Source organism: Diospyros lotus, chromosome 13 (assembly GCF_014633365.1).
Source record: "Diospyros lotus cultivar Yz01 chromosome 13, ASM1463336v1, whole genome shotgun sequence".
NCBI lineage: Eukaryota > Viridiplantae > Streptophyta > Magnoliopsida > Ericales > Ebenaceae > Diospyros > Diospyros lotus.
Genome location: NC_068350.1, coordinates 36,110,520 through 36,128,243, shown reverse-complemented (window position 1 = coordinate 36,128,243; position 17,724 = coordinate 36,110,520). Strand labels below are relative to the sequence as shown.

At 38.2% G+C, this 17,724-nt stretch overlaps 1 protein-coding gene across 1 annotated transcript; it reads right to left on the bottom strand.

Annotated features, from left to right (window-relative positions):
• Positions 1-1,497: 1,497 nt before the first annotated feature.
• LOC127788911 (nudix hydrolase 16, mitochondrial-like) lies at positions 1,498-16,460 on the bottom strand. The gene is made up of 5 exons (XM_052317592.1): positions 16,292-16,460; positions 16,064-16,172; positions 13,539-13,653; positions 3,823-3,906; positions 1,498-2,323 (listed from the first exon to the last, which is right to left on the bottom strand). Exons 2-5 carry the CDS (start codon positions 16,132-16,134, stop codon positions 2,048-2,050), a joined length of 546 nt encoding a protein of 181 aa, XP_052173552.1. The 5' UTR covers positions 16,135-16,172; positions 16,292-16,460; the 3' UTR covers positions 1,498-2,047.
• Positions 16,461-17,724: the final 1,264 nt, after the last annotated feature.

The following is a 17,724-nucleotide window of genomic DNA, read 5'->3' as shown; positions in this document are numbered from 1 at the left end:
AATCAATACAATGTACATTTTGTAATATTTTAAAAAATCATAAAATTGTATGTATATATAATGTATACATACAATAATATTATAATACAAAAAAGTCGATATGGAAATTGTATGTATATAATGTATTATAATTTTGTAATATTTTAAGAATAATAATATAATGCACCATATTATTATTCTTAAAAGTCGATTATAATTTAAAATACTATTATAATATATAATACATAAAATTGTATGTATATATATAATGTATTCTATAAAATTATATATATAAATTTCTTCTTTGTCGTTGAATGAATTTTTTAATTATATTAATTTATGTGTGTTTTTAGCTCTCCAAAACTACCAAAAGACAAATTATAAGCTACATTCAAATTATGTGAATCTTTTAAATATTATTTTATTCACACCTAAAAAAATAAAGTTAGATTTTATTATTTTTATATTTTGTCATATGATTGTTTTTTTGTTATGTTCTATTAAAATTTTTACATATCAAACATAAAATAAAATTTTCATTACCAAGCATACCAATTATTAATCAAATCGAAATATTTAGACTTTACAATTTAAGATTTCATTTTATTCCTATATCACCTCAGGAATGTAAGAAAAACGAAAAGCAAATGGCCTTTGTGTTTTCAAGCATTAGTTGATACTTCGGCCTCAATTTTAGAGAAATCCACACATTTTTGGGAGAGAATAATTTAACTATGTTAAATCTGCACACAAATTCCTAAAGAATAATGTTATTTATTTAGACTGAATATGAATTTTCAGTCTAGTTAACACATTTTTATTGAAAAATGAAAAAGTGTAATGTAAACATGAACATCTACACCTTTTTATTTTTTAATAAAAAAATACCAACTATATAAATAACGTTACTTAATTCTAAAAAGCACATACATCAAACATTAACTATACATCAAAAAAACATCATTAACTATATGAGTTCATAATTACAGAAAAGATCGTGTTATTTGTACATTAAAGCTTACACACGTGTAAAATGACGAAAAAACTCCACTCATTTGCCGTCTTTTCTCTGCTCTCTCTCCCTTGTTCGTGGCAGATGAAGCCGATCGAGCTTCATCATCAGGCTTCATTTGTGTCCAAGATGAAGCGATCGAATGAAGCCTGATGGGCGCAAAGCAACAACACAAAGGATGTAGTGGCGAGGCAATAACAGCAATGAGGATGCATCGACGAAGTGAGGCAAGACAGCGAGATAGTCATGGGAAGGGAAGAGAGAGGAGAAGGGAGGCCACCAAAGGTAGGGCTGGTGAATTTATAATTGGGTAAGGGATATTTTTGCTATTCCAACGCATGTTTGTCAACTTGTTTGTCAAGCAATTTGTACAAGTAACATTTTCCTTACAAAAATACCACAATCACAATTCTCATCATTCTGATAATACTTTCTCTATAAAAATATCATTTATGATTGGAAGCACAACCCTATTCTGAACATTGGCCAAAGTTGCTCTGCCCAACTCAACTCAACTCAACTGTTAGTATTTTAGCAGAATATCTATAGACATTGCAACAATATACATCTACTCTTAAAAGGATTCTAATTGCTGAAGGAAAAAACACTATTTCCTCTGGACTTAAGATATTAGTCCTAAGCAAAGCAATGAATATCCTTCCTACTGCTGAAATTTGCTTGACACCAAGCATGTTTACAAGTTCAATAACCCCACAAAAAAAAAAAAAAAAAAATCAAATCTGTGTCACTCTCTCTGCTTCCAGACAAAAACAAAAGTGAAACAAAAATAAGCACCAAGTCTGCTTCAGACAGGTGCCCAAAACATCTAGAAACTAAAAAATGCCTAACTGGCTAGGAAAAAAGGAACAAGCATGTATGTAAGTTCAGTAATATGAAGAAAACAGTGTCCTGAATAAGACAAATCTCAGCATCTCCTCCAATGCTTCTAAACTAGGGGAAAAGTAAAAGTAAAAGAAAACTAAGCACCACAATCTGTTTCAGACAGGTGCCTTGACCATCTAGAAACTCAAAATGCCAATCAGGTGATGAAACCGATTAAGACACATGATCCTTATTGTTCACGGTGCCTATCATACCATCAGCATGCCACCTGGAAAATCCTTCCTCAAGAGCCTCTCGCATCCATGGATGCCGGCAACAGTCAATGGCTTCAGGAACTGCTAGCCATGTTCTTTGCCGGGTGCTTTGCTCGGGCCAAGACTCTAGCTCCTCCTTCACAAGCAAAGCAAACACGGCAGCTTTACATAAACCTTCCGGGCTGAACTCATCTTGGAGTGTTTTGCTTTTGAATTTGTAGTACCCCAGGAAATGCTGAAACACAAGACAGGTTATCACACACCACCATGAACCACAGGCCATTGGGTCCTACTTAGCTGAAACAGATGTTTTTAAATTATATTGCCAATTATGCAATTGTAGATCCAGCAGAGTAAAGGTCAAAACCAGAAGATCAAGTTTGACAGAAAAAGGGTTATCTAAATTTCCAACCAAGGAAAAAAAAAAACATCATTCAGTTTCTGCCAAAATGGCAAAAACATTTTCCACTTCCTAAGCAACTGATGGTACATTACTGGAAATTGAAATTCTAATATTTCCACTGTAGCATGTGAAAACAAACCAGGACTCACCAATGATACCTATCAAGAGGGTGATCAACACTACTTATCAAGAAAGGCAGATCAAGTGTCCAAGGTTATAAAATTAACTTCTAAATTATAAAGCAGCTAAGTACCTGGGCACAACTAGGCTGTCCAGTTAGTGTCGGCTTACATTATGCCATCTCTACAAGAATATCTGGTTCTTAGCATAGACATTCAATTATTTTGTAACATACCAATAATAACAATACCTGACACCTAGAGATAGGCATCAATTCTTCACAACCCAAGTACAAAATTGAGGGACTTTAGGGCTTTGGAACAAAGGCAGCCTTATCATAAGGTGCGCGTAGGGGCCTTTAAGAATGGCGAAAATTACAGATCTCAAGAATAATTTTTATCTAATGATACCATTGATTAATAATAATGTGCCAATATAAATAGACAACTAGGGAGAACACACATACTCTGAGCCCGCCCTTGATTCTTTCTGGAATTATAACGGTCAGTTTGACAGATGCAGCAATACCTCTACATGCACCCCACTAAGGTAAAGTTGATATTGGCCTAGAAGTATTTCCTAAACGGAATGGAATTTTCTACCCTGTTAATGGACCCCCCCTGCCACTAGCATAGTTATTAGCTTGTGGCAGCAATAATGCAGTGCCTAACCAGTTAGCTGAAGCCACTGCTATAATGGCCAATACTGGCTTGTGCTTTTAATGTCATTCTTGGTTACTAAAAATAAAAGAAAAAAAAAAATAGAAAGCATGGCATCCTGGAGATTTTTGTAAAAGAATTGGGTTACTTTACTCAACAAGTTAAAGGAAGACACTGTCCCTGGCTTAAGGGAAAAAAAGAAAGTTCATAAAAAAAGTTTATACATATATTGATGAATGGTAAGATCCGTGCTGGCTGGAACCTGTGTACACAAGAATAAATTGGCATCTGCCAATGTGTTCAGCAGCAACGAAGACGAGGAAAAAGAAAATACAGAAATGTAGAAGCACTTCTTTACTTATACTCTATTCATCTCCATCAGGTAATCAATAAAAGCAATAAAAGAATTGGTGCATCTAAAGTTTGAAGTGTAAGAGTTCAAAACGGAAGAGTCTGGCCAATAGCATTCCTCTGATTGTAAAACATAAAGACTAATGTCATATCCAAAAAATAGTTGACACGGTAAATGATAGTGATGATTCACCCTCTTACCAGTAAATCCCCCCGAACTCCAGCCTCTTCTAAAGCTTCACGAAGTGCTGCCTCCTCAACATTTTCATCATTTTCCCATCCTCCCTATATAATGAGGAGATTGAATAAGAAAAACACATGAACCTTAGTTAGTGATCTTGCTGAGAATAATTGAGGAAAAAAAATTATATGAAATAAACGTGACAAATCAATGGCTACCAGTTAATCTATCAACATCTTGCTTTATGTTACCAATGCCAGATTTGCCTAAGGAATTGAAATGAAATGCAGAAGGAAATTCTTCGGAGGGCATACAAACATCAGACTTAGCTTATGTGCACATATATACAAGGATCACATTTTCATTTTCAGATGATGTTATGACTTTTGATTAGCTCATAAACAAAATTGTCCCAAAACATTTTGAAACACATGGGAAACATTACAAAATTCAAAAGTGTGAAACTTTTGCAATGGAAATTGAAATCTACAGAAAAGTTTAGACAAGCTCAAAATTGAATGCTAGAATATTTCTGGAAGGTGTCTATACATCTTTATATAAAAGTAACAAGTACAAAATTCGAATGTAAATCACCTTCTTCATTAGATTAGTGTCAGATAAATTAATTATATGACCAATATGTACCTATATTTTTAAATATGTATATAATTCCAGCTGTGTAAAATATAAAAAAATAAAAAGAATTACAGATTAGATTACAAACAAATTCTACAAGGTTCATAATGTGGCAAAGGTTCTTAGGAAACATGCTTAATTTTTTCTTTTTATTAATAAAAATAAGAGGTGGGGCCTGGTAGCAGTGTAAAGATTGCTTCTTTTTTTTTTGACTGAGAGGTCATGGGTTTAGTTGTAAAAACAGTCTCCTTGCAAAAGGTTAAGGGTAAGGCTAAATATAAAAATGATCCTCTTCTAACCCTTGCAAATTCTGACGTTAAAGATAAAATTCAACAAAAGATAACGAATACTAACAACTTGAGCAAAAAGGTTTACTTGGTGTGTAAGAATAGGTAGGGTTCAAAATAACCTAGGTTGCATAAAATAATATACTGAACAAAAAAGGAAAAATAAAAGAAGGGAGACTGAAGAAACGGTACCTACATTTAATAACAAAAAAAGAGAAGTGGGTCCAATTTCTCTTCTACTTTGTATCTCTATCTCTCCTTTATTTTACATTTTCCCAAACTTCCTAATATAAAATAATATTTTTCTTCTATATTGTTATAATTAAAAAGATAAATAAAACAGTTGTTAGATATTTCTTATATTTGGAACAAACCATTTTCTTCTATAGTTTTGTAGCATTTCAATAAGTTTCGGTGTACTTTCAGACTATTTCAGTGAAAACACTGAAATTTTGGTTTCCCAATACTGGCCCATAATATTCCCTTAGAAAAATGTTTTGAATGTTTCAGTAGACATGAAACAAAATTTTGCTTCTTGATATATACATACACATATATTTAAAGCAGACACATTGTTACACCCCCCCTCCATGGGTTGTGTAATTGGCCATGAACCCTAAGCCAAAACTTAAAGTTCACGAAGCCTAAAATCCTTCCTTACTTATATAACTAAAATAATAGAAAATAACTGAAATTAAACTATCCCAAACTGTTGAAAATACACGAGGTATCTTGTCCATATTCTTGGACATGATATGCTTGCTTGCTTAATTGATCTTAACTTCTATAGTTGTGTGATATATCTTCTAGAAGATTATGTTTTTGTTTTTGGTTGTATCCTAAATTGTATAGATTTCCAAATCTAGATTTGGAAGCTGCCTATTGTGATAGACTATCTTGTACATATTTTCATTGAACCCTTCAAGAGGAATAAGATTGAAAATTTTTCAGCCATTTTTTACACAAACTGAGTTCACTAATAATGCCCCAATCTAGGTATATGTCTAGCCCCCCCCATTCTTGATTACCTGAAAAATATGTTAGGGAGATTGGTGAGCTTAAAGCCAAGTGAAGGTCAACTCACATAATAGATCAATACAAAATAAAGAATTTCATACGTGTACAATAAAAACAAAATTTAGTTTAAGGATTCACCAATATTCCCCATGCAACAAACATCATCAATATAGTATATCACATCAAATCACATGGAGTAGCTATAATTTTCCACGATGTATAAAATATCAATTAACCAAGGGAACCATAATATCATTCTATAATCAATTCAAATCTCAATAAATCTCAATGGGCAGTAAAGCCCTAGGTCCAATCAATATACACGGGGACTCAATAACTTCCTCGGGATCCACCCCCAAGTACCTAGTGGAGTACGACAAAAAAATCATTTCATCTCCCGTTGAGAAACTAAAATGGCATCGTATAGATAGCCAAATTTTAGTTGCCAAAGTAACCCTTTGACTTCTCCCAATGGTTCCATAACAATTTGAAAAAAAAAAAAAAATGCTAACACCATCAATATTCATTTCAAAATGATTTGATACATCATTGTTCTCAATTTATTTTCAAATCAACAATTCAAGAATATATATATATATGTATATATATAATATAGCAAAATTGAGAACACTCATTGTATCAAAATAATTTTCAAGAGGCATGGGATTTATTTTCAAAGCATACTAGTGCAAGAATCTGTTACAACTCTCGGGTAGAACTCACCCTCAAAAGCTAGCTGTTAAGGGGAGGGTGCCTAAGAGATTATAAACTCCACACCAGAAGCTTGAACTTTAAATGTGGGACAAGTCCCATACCTTGCAATAGACCATAACATACCACCACACTCCACAGCCCGGCGCCCACGACGGCAGGCTGTGCACTAGTCTCTGCAAGTCTCGGGCGAACATTGCAATGCCGACGTCACCTCCGTCGCCGCTTGCTTGCACTGGGAGTCATGGGGCTGGCTCTAATACCATTGTTACAACTCTTGGGTAGAACTCACCCTCAAAAGTTAGCTGTTAAGGGGAGAGTGCCCAAGAGATTATAAACTCCACACCAGAAACTTGAACTTTCAATGTGGGACAAGTCCCATACCTTGCAATAGACCATAACACCTTGTTCTGCTCATGAAAATCTTGTCCCTATCGGATACAATGGACCGAGTTAACCATGAAGCCTCACAACTTCCTTGATGAAAATTCCTGCCACCTCTCCAGTTGTAAAAGGGTGTTTAAGCCCGATAAAATGCCCATACTTACTGAGTCTATCCACCACCACCAAAATAGAGTCCATTTTACCCGACCTTGGTAAGCCTTCGATGAAGTCCATAACAATGTCATCCCAAATTTGGTTTGGGATAGGAAGGGGCTGCAAGAGCCCTCTAGGCTTTAGGGCTAGCACCTTGTTTTGCTGGCAAACAGCACAATGACTCACATACCGATGGATGTCTCGCTTCATACCCGGCCAATATACGTTTGCTGCAATCCTCTTGTAGGTTTTCAAGAATCCCGAGTGTCCTCCCACATTCCCATCATGTCCCTCATGTAATAGCAATGGAATGAGAGAAGAGCCCTTCGGCAGGTACAACCTACCCTTGTAGAGGAGGTGGCTGTCCACCAACTGGAAATGAGGTCTGGAAGTAGGATCAAGCTAGAGATCCTTGATAACACCTTGCAGCCACTCATTTTCTTCTACTTCCCGAGCCAGCTGATCAAGCTGGAGTACCTGAGGGACTATTAAGGCTAATAGGGCAGCAGAGTGGCTGATGCGGAACAAGCCATCTGCTACCTTATTTTCTAGTCCAAGCCTATATTGAATTTCGAACTGAAATCCCATTAATTTGATCATCCACTTCTGATATTCCGGACTCACCAACCTTTGCTCCATCAGAAATTTGAGGCTCTTTTGGTCGGTCCTAACCACAAATTTATGTCCCAACAAGTAATGCCTCCACTTTTGCACCGCAAATACGATGACCATCAATTCTCTCTCATAAACTGATTTCCTCATTCCTAACTGATTAAAGGCATGACTGAAATAAGCAATAGGTCTATGATCTTGCATTAAAACTGCCCCCATACCTTGTCCAGATGCATCCGTCTCCACCACAAATGGCTTGCCAAAATTCGGCAAAGCTAAAACAGGCAGCAACACCATGGCAGTCTTGAGCTGTTGGAAAGCTTGCTCAGCTGCCTCATCCCAAAAGAAATTGTTCTTTCGTAGTCGCTCCATGAGAGGCCATGCTAACCTTCCATAATCCTTAACAAATCGCCTATAGTATCTCGTGAGACCAAGGAAACCACGCAATTCTTTCAACGTGGTAAGAGTGGGCCAATCTAACATAACTTTTACCTTGCTACAATCAACTGAAACCCCTTGCTGTGATATAATGTGACCCGAGTACTCAATTTCCAGTTGTCCAAACAAACACTTCTTCCTATTTGCAAATAGTTGGTTAGCTGCCAGCACCTCCAGAACACAACATAAGTGTTGTGCATGCTGTTCAAAATCCTTGCTGAAAACCAATATGTCATCAAAAAATACTAGCACGAAACGCCTCAATTGCTCCCTAAAAATGTCATTCATTAGTGACTGAAACGTGGCTGGCGCATTAGTCAATCTGAAAGGCATGACGAGGAACTCGTAATGGCCTTCATGCATCCGGAAGGCTGTCTTTGGAATATCCTCAGCCCTAACGCGGATTTAATGATACCCAGATTTAAGGTCGAGTTTGGAAAAAACCTTGGCCCCATAAAGCTCATCCAACAACTCCTCGATCATTGGAATTGGAAACTTGTCGGGCACGGTCACCTTATTCAAAGCCCCATAGTCCACACAAAAACGCCACCCTCCATCCTTCTTCTTGACAAGCAAGACCGGACTAGAAAAATGGCTGGAACTAGGTTGTATAATCCCCGCCGCTAACATCTCTCCTACCATCTTCTCAATCTTGTTTTTCTGTAGGTAAGGGTAACGATAGGGTCGCACACTAACCGGTACCATGCCTAGAAGTAGGTTGATTCCATGATCCCTTTTTCTGGAAGGAGGCAGCCCTTCAGGTGTTGTGAACACCTCCTCAAACTCAGCTAACACCTCTTTTAGGAACGGTGGAACCTCTACCTGATTGTCATTGTATTCAGCTGCCATCATTCCTAGTTCAAGCAACATTCCTTCTCCATTCTCCTTGAAGGCCTTCATCATAGCCTTCAAGGATATCAAGCTTTTGCTCAAGCTGGGATCTCCTTGCAAGGTCACGGCCAATCCCCCAACCTGAAACTTCATAGTCAAAGCCTTCCAATCCACTCTCATCTTCCCCACTGCTGCTAGCCACTTCATCCCAAGGATTACATTAGAACTACCCAACTCCAAGGGTAGAAAATCCTCCATGATTTGTAAGTTTTGTAGGTGCAATTTCACCCCCTTGCAAATGCCGGCCCCTTGTACCGCCATTCCTGTCCCCATGATCACCCCATATCCGGTCGTTTCTGTTCGTGGCAGCCCCAACCGTTGCACCAGCTCGGCCGCTATAAAATTGTGAGTCCCCCCTCCATCAATAAGTACTACCACTGGTTGCCCTTCAATATCCCCTTGCAGCTTCATTGTTTGCGGCGTTGTCAATCCAACCACTGAATTCATTGAGAGTTCAATGACCTCACTGCCTTGCCCCACTACTTCTTCTTCTTCCCTTCCTTCCCCTGTTTCCACCTCGACTCCTTCCTCTTCCCTTTCTTCATCATAAATCATCATAACGTGCAACTCCTTGTTCTTACACCTGTGGCCAATCGAATATTTCTCATCACAACGAAAACATAAACCCTTCTCCCTTTTGGCTTTCCACTCGGCCTCACTGAGTCGTTTAAAAGGGACATTGCTGCCACTCCCAACCACTGGCAGCTTGTTGCTCACCTGACTAAAGACTCTCAAATGAGGAGTCGGGCTTCTTGATTGTATGGGAGGGGGTCGAACGACATTGGTTGTAGAGTAGATAGGGGAATTACATCTCACTGGTCCAAACGCCCTACTGCAGCTGAGCATGGCTGCATTTTTATCCTCGATACATTGAGCCATCATCATGATCCGATCCAACCCCCTAGGTTGCAGTACCCTGATCTCAGCCTTGATTTCTGGCTTAAGGTCGTTGATGAAATGGCCCTCCAAGAACGCCTCAGAGACTTCCGACACTGGCACAGCCAAGGTCTCGAACATCAGCCGGTAATCCTTGACAGTACCATCTTGTTGAAGAGCCAAGAACCTCTCCTCTAGCGACCCCTCTTGAGTTAGACGGAATTGGTTGAGAATTCCCTACTTGAGCCCCTCCCAACTGCGGATCCCCCTGCGCCTAGACTCCCACTAGAACCAAGCAAGGGCCCCTACCTCAAAGCACAACGCGATGGACTTGATCTTCTCATCATTGGACAACTGATTGATCGCGAAGTACCTCTCCGCCCTGAAAATCCAATCGTCCGGGTTGTCTCCCTCGAAGGTTGGCATTTCCAGTCGCCGACCTCTCCCTTCCTGTCGCCATGCTACGCTCATGCCTCCCTCCATTCCTCGGTTCATGCCGCCCCCTGGGGTCACTTCGGAATCTGGGATAAACTCCGTTGGCCATTCGCTCCCATGGGCCTTAGCCTTCCTCTCCCGTTCCTGTTCGTCCCACCTTGTTCGCATGATGGCGAACTGTTCGAGCATCTCTGCTACGTTCCAGTTTATGGTTTGAATCTCTCCCCTCATCGTGTCGACCTTCTCCTCCAGGTCCCCCACTCTCTCGGTTAGGTTTACCATGGTGATCAACGAATGCTCTGATACCAAAATTGATGAGATTCAACACAATAGATAGGATTCCAATGAAGTAGGCTAGTTTCTACTGTATTTCAACTCCAAATTACAAGGACAAAAATGTAAACAAGCAACCAGGTTGGGCATTCGAGAGGCCCAGGACTCTACTACAAGAAACTCCAAATTCTTCACACCTTTCTCTCTCTTCTAATCCCCTTTTATAGGTTGTTATCCCTCCTCCATAACCGTATTTGGTTATGCACATGCTGGTTTGTTACACAAACCAGCCAAGTTCCTACTCTACCCTTGGCGCACATGCTGGCTGTTACACCCTCCAACTGTGTCACCAATATTCCTTTGATTCTTGTAGCGTCTTTGGTATGTCTGCAGTACCGGAGGCCTAACAGAATCACCACTCACGCAGCCCCTTTATAGAGGAAATCCACAATGATCCAGCAACTTTGCTTCTCATTAATTCTCGTAGCTCAAAGTTTAATGATTTAATCCTCTTCTAAGCTTGCATTTATAAGCCCCTTAGGTTTTATCCAAATTCCTTTTGGTTTTGGGTTCAATTTTCTCTTTTATGTCTAATTCCCTAATTAATCATAATCCTTATCAAATCCTAAATAAAAAAAATTTCTTCCTGTTTATCCTCAAAACTTACATTACCAATCCTAATCCCTTTTCAACAAGGAATTAGTTTGTCTCCAAACTTTAGACGAATAATTTTCTATTCTACAAGGAATTCATTTGTTTTCAATTCTTTAAGTTTTAATCCTAATCCTAACTGTTATCCTTATCCTAATCCTTCTTAAATCATATTAAGATAATAACCATATATGTTTATGATTTATCTCTCAATTATCCCTTAGAGTCCTAATCTTATTTATCCTAGACTTCATCAAGTTTAATTCAAAATTCCAGCCCCATCTAAATCCCTTGACACCTAGTATAATCCCTCTTATCTCAATTTCCATTTAGAATTTGAACTCAATTTCAATCTATAATGGCTTTAGAATCCTATTTTCCTCTTGGATTTTGTTTTCCATGTTATTTGTCTCTTTCTAAAAATTAAGGTGTTACACACATACATGACATGTGCTTAATTAAACCCAAAAAGATAGGCTTCAGCAAAGTTCCTTAATGGAATACAAAGGGGGAGCCATTGTGAGGTCATAGAAAAGGAGAGCAGTATGACTGAAGTGGTGATTCTAATGGATGATGCTGAGGTCACTTCAATTAATGCTTTACCCTCATAATCAAATTAAAAGGGAATCCAAATTAAATGATAATTTCTTAGAGCCTGGAGGAGTTGTATTATAATCAAACCTGCTATGGCATCAAAAAAGGGAACACCAGACAGGCATTTCCTCATATAATCATGTAGATGCCGAGCTTATAAAACATGTTTTCAATTGTTCTGGCAATTCATAAGTATTCTTATTCTAACAACCCTATCTTTTATATCCTTAATGGTACTAATTAAATCTTCTTTTTTTTTTGTTCCCCAAGATTTTCTAACCTATCTCTCCATTTTTCTTTATCTGGGACCATAATTTGGCTAAACCACATTATACCATATCTACTTTGTCATGTAAATGCAAGTTAAATTTGATCTCCCTCAGCCACTAGCATTACCCTCAATATGGATACTTTTACTTTTGGAACCAAGGCACTTACTGGTATTTGTTGCACACGTCCAAGCCATCCCAACCAATTTTCTCTCATTTTATCTCAATCATCTTATCAATTCATTCATTCCTAATTCTAAATCTCCATTAACACATATCTACCTTAACATCATTATCTCAACTACATTCTTTGTTCCTACATGTTTCTTCGCAGCCCAATAATTTGTACCATACAGGTAAAGTATAGATGGTCCTGTGGCTGTGCTATAAACTTTTTGTTCTTAATCTCATGGGTATCCATTGTCACACAAAGTACTTCAAGCATTCCTCCACCTAGTACATTCTGCTTTAAACAGGCTACATCGTGCACTTCATGCATATACTGGAGTTGCTTCCCTTTGTGTATTTTCTGCCATTCAAGACTTACTATCCTGAATTCATACTTTAGTATTAGTGTAGTTGCATCATATACATTCAGTTTTAGGTCCTATTTGTTAAAACCTCTTATTCTAAAGGCTACCATATAATATAAAGTTTTTAACTTTTCTTCTTTTTTGTTCATTATTAAAACAAAATAGTCAGCGGATAGAACACTTTGTAGTATCTTTTAACACGCATGAACTCATCCATAACTAATGTAGATGCATGATGTAAACCTACTACAACAGGAAAAATATTAGTTTCATCTGAATTTGTCTAACTATGATTTAGCTTCATTGAAATATCTCTTGTATCATTTCAGAGTTACACTGCAAAGCTATGAGAGTGAGTGATAAAGCATTAGTTAAGACCTTGAGTTACAGATTTGAGCAGTCAATTTGGATTCACACTTGGGAGCTCAGTTTATTCAGGATACTGAGAGAGAATCATAGAGAAAAGAAATGTTTTCATGGTCTAAACATCCTTGAAAGAAGTTTGTGATAAAGTTCCCCAATATTTGTAGAACTTCAAATACTTCTGCTGTTTTATATATTAGTATTAACACACTTTTTCTCTATTCATCCAGCATTTTGATAGTTACCAATCTCCATAACTTATTCCATTAGCATCGTTTCTAGATGCCGGAGCTTGAGCGATGTCATATATAGATTGCCATCACATGAATAGAAAACCTCAAATAAAATTAAAAGAGAAGGTTTATGAAAAAGAATCTCAGGCAACTCCTGGTAATCTGTTTGCCCCTTTATCATGGATTACAGAAGACAGCTAAAATCCAATGTTGAAAGTTATTTCCATGAGAAAACATAATATATGAAACACTGATGGGAAAACACTGGCTTTCAACATTAAATATTACAAGAAGTACTATATTCCTATGATCATGCAAGTATAAAATGAACTTAATTTTTATGCAACTAGAAATCGCAAGCATAACTTTCAGCCTTGCACCTTTGGGAAGAGAAGACCAGGTCCACTAGTTGAGTTGATCATAAGGACCTCAACATCCTTTGCAGATGTATCACCATTACCTTCTACAAAATTTCTATACCTAAAAGGAATACACCTGTCAACAAGTGGTCTAGTTAGAATACAGATGTTATAACTGATTAGGCACATTAAAAATTCGCAATCAGCCAGCTCCTAGTCCAAGACGCCACTCACAAGTATCAGCCAACTTTATTTTATGACATAGAATGATAGCAATAAAGCATTAATAGGTGCAAAATGAGTGCAACAGGGATAAAGATGTTATGATGGATGTTCATATAAGAAAAGATAAATTTAGAAATGAGATTATTCATAATACAGTCGTAGTGGCTTCTACAAAAGATAAGATGAAGAGACACGATTAAGATAATTTTGTCATATGAGAATGAGACCAATCAAGCCTCCTATGAGGAGAGTGGATCAAATGAAACAAGTATTTGGTAAAAAGGTAGAGGAAGACAAAGAAGAACTAGATAGGACACTCATATATGACATGGGTTATAAGAGAGTTAAAGAAGACAACGCCATAGATAAAAATGACTGGTGCAAATCACTGGCGAGCTAAAATTATGTAGTTGAACCACAAAGTGGATTAAGGCTTGGTATGTTGTAGGTCTTGTATTGCTTGGAGTCTACTACAAGATAGGCTACAAGCTTTGGACCCTAGGACATGGATTGGAGGTTGGACTTCAAAGCCTCGTCTAGGCACTCATTCCTCCTAGCTTGAGAGACCCTCCCCCCAACAAATTAGGGGAAACCTAGCAGTGCCCACTGGGGGGGGGGGGGCACATTTATTAAAAGAAGTGCAGATTTGCCCTTTCACTTCAAACACCCACCTACCACAAGCTCCACTAAAGCAAAACTTCTCACCACTCTAAGGATGGTGACTTTGTTGACACCTCCTCAAGAAGTCAACACTCCACTTAGCTAGTTCAAGGAGGATGTGCCAATATATCCTTATAAGAACCCTGACTTCCAAGAATTGACTTGCACACAAGGCCTACATGCCTTACAAAAGGCAAGCTTCTCCATTCAAAAAGGGATGATGGTCTCCTAAAGCTTTTGTCAAGTATCTTAACCACCACTCATTCCATATATATCACTAAGCTCTCACACATCTAGACCTCCAACGATTGGTGGTTATTGTTACTTCCTAGAGCATGCTGTTCTTTGACTCATCACAAATAACCCCAACATTAGACTCCACCAATGAGTGGTACTCACAAGTGCCACTCTTGGCTGGCATGTGGCTATCAAATATAGTAATAATGGTATTCCTAATTGAGGAAAAATCATTCTTCAAGGTGAGATAAGTGAAGTTTTTATGTTTTTCAAAGCACTCTGATGCTACTAGAGACATCTATAAAGAGTTCCCTTCCTCATTGATTCTGGAAAAAGTAAGTAATCTCTGCTAGTATGGGATAGAACGCCTCAGGTAGGGAACTTTTCTTAACGAGCTTTTAAACTCCTTCAAGTTTGTTAGAGAAGCACATGAATTATGCTAGTTGTTAATTAGTAACCAAGTCAATGGTGATCCTCCTCCATTGACTTAATTACTAGATCATTAGAATTCAAAATTTTCACAGTGCTTATCATAAAAAAGAGTCATCATGATCCTTTAAGTAGCTCTTGCATTCTTTAGACCGAATGACAACCAATGTAATAAAGGTTCCCAACTCAGAAGGGGAAATCATCCTTGGGAAAGTATATTGGTAGGGAAGCAAGTGCACCAGTATATTGGTCCTCCAAGCTCCAAACGGTCCTCTAAGAAGTAAGAACCACAACTTGGGGGAGGTCAATGGGACAGTGAACTTCAAATTGTTAAACAGGCCGCAAGCCATAAAATAAACCACAAGAAATGCTAAACCCATGTACAGAAGAAAACAGGTGCTAGATAGATGTCAAATTGTGGGAGGCAGACGATTTGGGGGAACCACTCCAATGGTTTAAGGAATGAGATCATGCAAGTCAGATTTGGCCCATTTCTGGAAACTTCTGTCCCCAGAACTCTCTTCATCTCTAAACAGCCTTGCATATCTGTTCGATATTTCGACAAAACAGAGAAGGCAATCCCTCAAAAGTTAGGCAATGGTCAATAATTCTGGTGCAAACGCTTTCACTAAATTAGCATAAGCCCTAAATCGTTGGCAGGCACCACGTGACCACAGGTAGTCTCTCACACTTGCACGTTGAGTTGTCTGGTATTGGTCAATATATATTAAGGCAGTGCAAACCGAAATGTAAACCGCAATCTTGTTTGCACTTAAAACCTCTATTTTTCCTTCCCCTTCGATTTCAGGGAGGGAGCAAACGTAATAGAATCGAGAAAACAAAACGCCAACACTCATAAAGGGAAAACTATTATTCTTCCGCCGCGATTTACCATTCGTTTCTCACACTTTGACAAGAATCGAAAAGAATACATTTGAGAAGAACCAAAACGAACAAAGGGATAGTTCAATCCACGAAATCGAGAAAGCGAGTACCCAGCGATGAGGCGGAAACCGGCCTCGTAGCGCTGCTGATGCCGACCGGTGCGGGCCACCAATTCCGACATTCGCTATGCTTGGAATTCAGAGAATCCACTCGTCATATCTACACTCGTCGCAACAAACGTATGAACAAATGGATGGCCTCGGCTCCGCCTCCCGATTTCTGGTCGCGAAAGGAGCCGGTCGGTCGCTAGGAAAAGATGAATTGAATGGAGGCCATACTTATCTGCGGATTGCTTGGTGGAAGCAACGAAGAGACTCTCTGGAAATGTGAGAGAAGTTGCCGCCCAGAAATGCAATCGGTGGGGGGAGAGAGAGGCAGAAGGAAAGCGGATAGATGATGACGACAACAACATACATTGGAGATCGAAGCAGCTGCGTGCCTCTCTCTGTTGCTTTTTTGTTTCATCTTGCAGTTGTAAACAGAGTGGGGGCCGGTCCGGTCCGTTTTTGGTTGGGTCACCCGACACGATAGCCTGCTGGTGAGTAGTAAAGATGCCAAAAGGGTCGGAGTGGGCCGGATCAGCCCATAGGCTTTTTAAATAGGCCGGGTCAGTCTATAAGCTTTTTAAACAGGCCGACCAACCCATTTACTAAAAGGGCTGGGCCTAGTTCGGCCCTTTTTGTTGTGGGTAGGGCCCAGCCCGTGGGCCTAGCTGGCTCATGGGCCTTAGCCCATAGGGCCTAGTGGGTCAGGCTCGGGCTATAAGTTGGGCTCGTCGATCCTTTTTTTTAAAATATTCTTTTAAACAAAATAATACATGTATAAATATCAAAATAATACATATATAAAAATTAATTTTTTTTTTTAAACAATTTTCTATCTTAAGTTTTAAATATTATTTCATCATTTTATATTTCAAAATTCTATATACCTTAAAAATTTTATTGTGAATTGATATAAAAAATAATGCATATAAGGACAATGTTTATTTATAATTTAAATATATAAGAAATTTAACTTAAAAATTTTAAATATATTGATAATTATTATTTATATATATTACAAAATATAAATTTTTTAACATCCTATATCAATAATTAATAAAGAATAATATAGTTAAAAAAATAAATGAACAAGGGACGTTGGGAATAGCATAAGGTCCCAACGGGCCAAACCTAATGGGCCTAACCGGGTGGAGCCCATAGGGGCCTTATGGGCCCTACCCATAAGGTCCCAATGGGCCCGGCCTAGTTGGCCACGAGTCGGGCCGAGCTGGGGCCTTAGATGGACCAAGTTGTGGGTCCAAATTCTTTGACCCAGCTCAGCCCCCCATGGGATTGGGCCTAGCCCGACCCATTTGAACAGTGGCGAGCTATAGCCCAGCCCTTTTAACATCTCTAGTGAGTAGGGTATTCAATTGGTTTGAATCGATCTTAAATTGAATCCAATTAAAACTAAAATTAATACAAAATTTGGATTGAATATGGTATGTAATACTTATTCAGTTTTTGATCCAAAATTAAGATTAAATTAGATAGAAAATTGATTTTTTTAATTTTTTAGATCAAATATCGAATCAAATTTATTCAGTCTTAGATCAAACTGAGTTTTTTGGTTCATAACAAAATTAAAACACCCAAATAGCAAATTCAAGATTTTAAATTTGAGTTTCGTAAATTAAGCACTTATTTTAGGATACATAGCCCTCAAA

What these genes read in the sequence shown, in the direction of transcription:
- LOC127788911 (XM_052317592.1), bottom strand. Translation starts at nt 16,134, where the DNA reads ATGTCGGAATTGGTGGCCCGCACCGGTCGGCATCAGCAGCGCTACGAG. An exon ending in GGTTTCCGCCTCATCGCTGG is followed by an intron (nt 13,654 to 16,063) that starts GTACTCGCTTTC and finishes ACTTGTTGACAG; the next exon opens with GTGTATTCCTTTTAGGTATA. An exon ending in CTGGTCTTCTCTTCCCAAAG is followed by an intron (nt 3,907 to 13,538) that starts GTGCAAGGCTGA and finishes CTCATTATATAG; the next exon opens with GGAGGATGGGAAAATGATGA.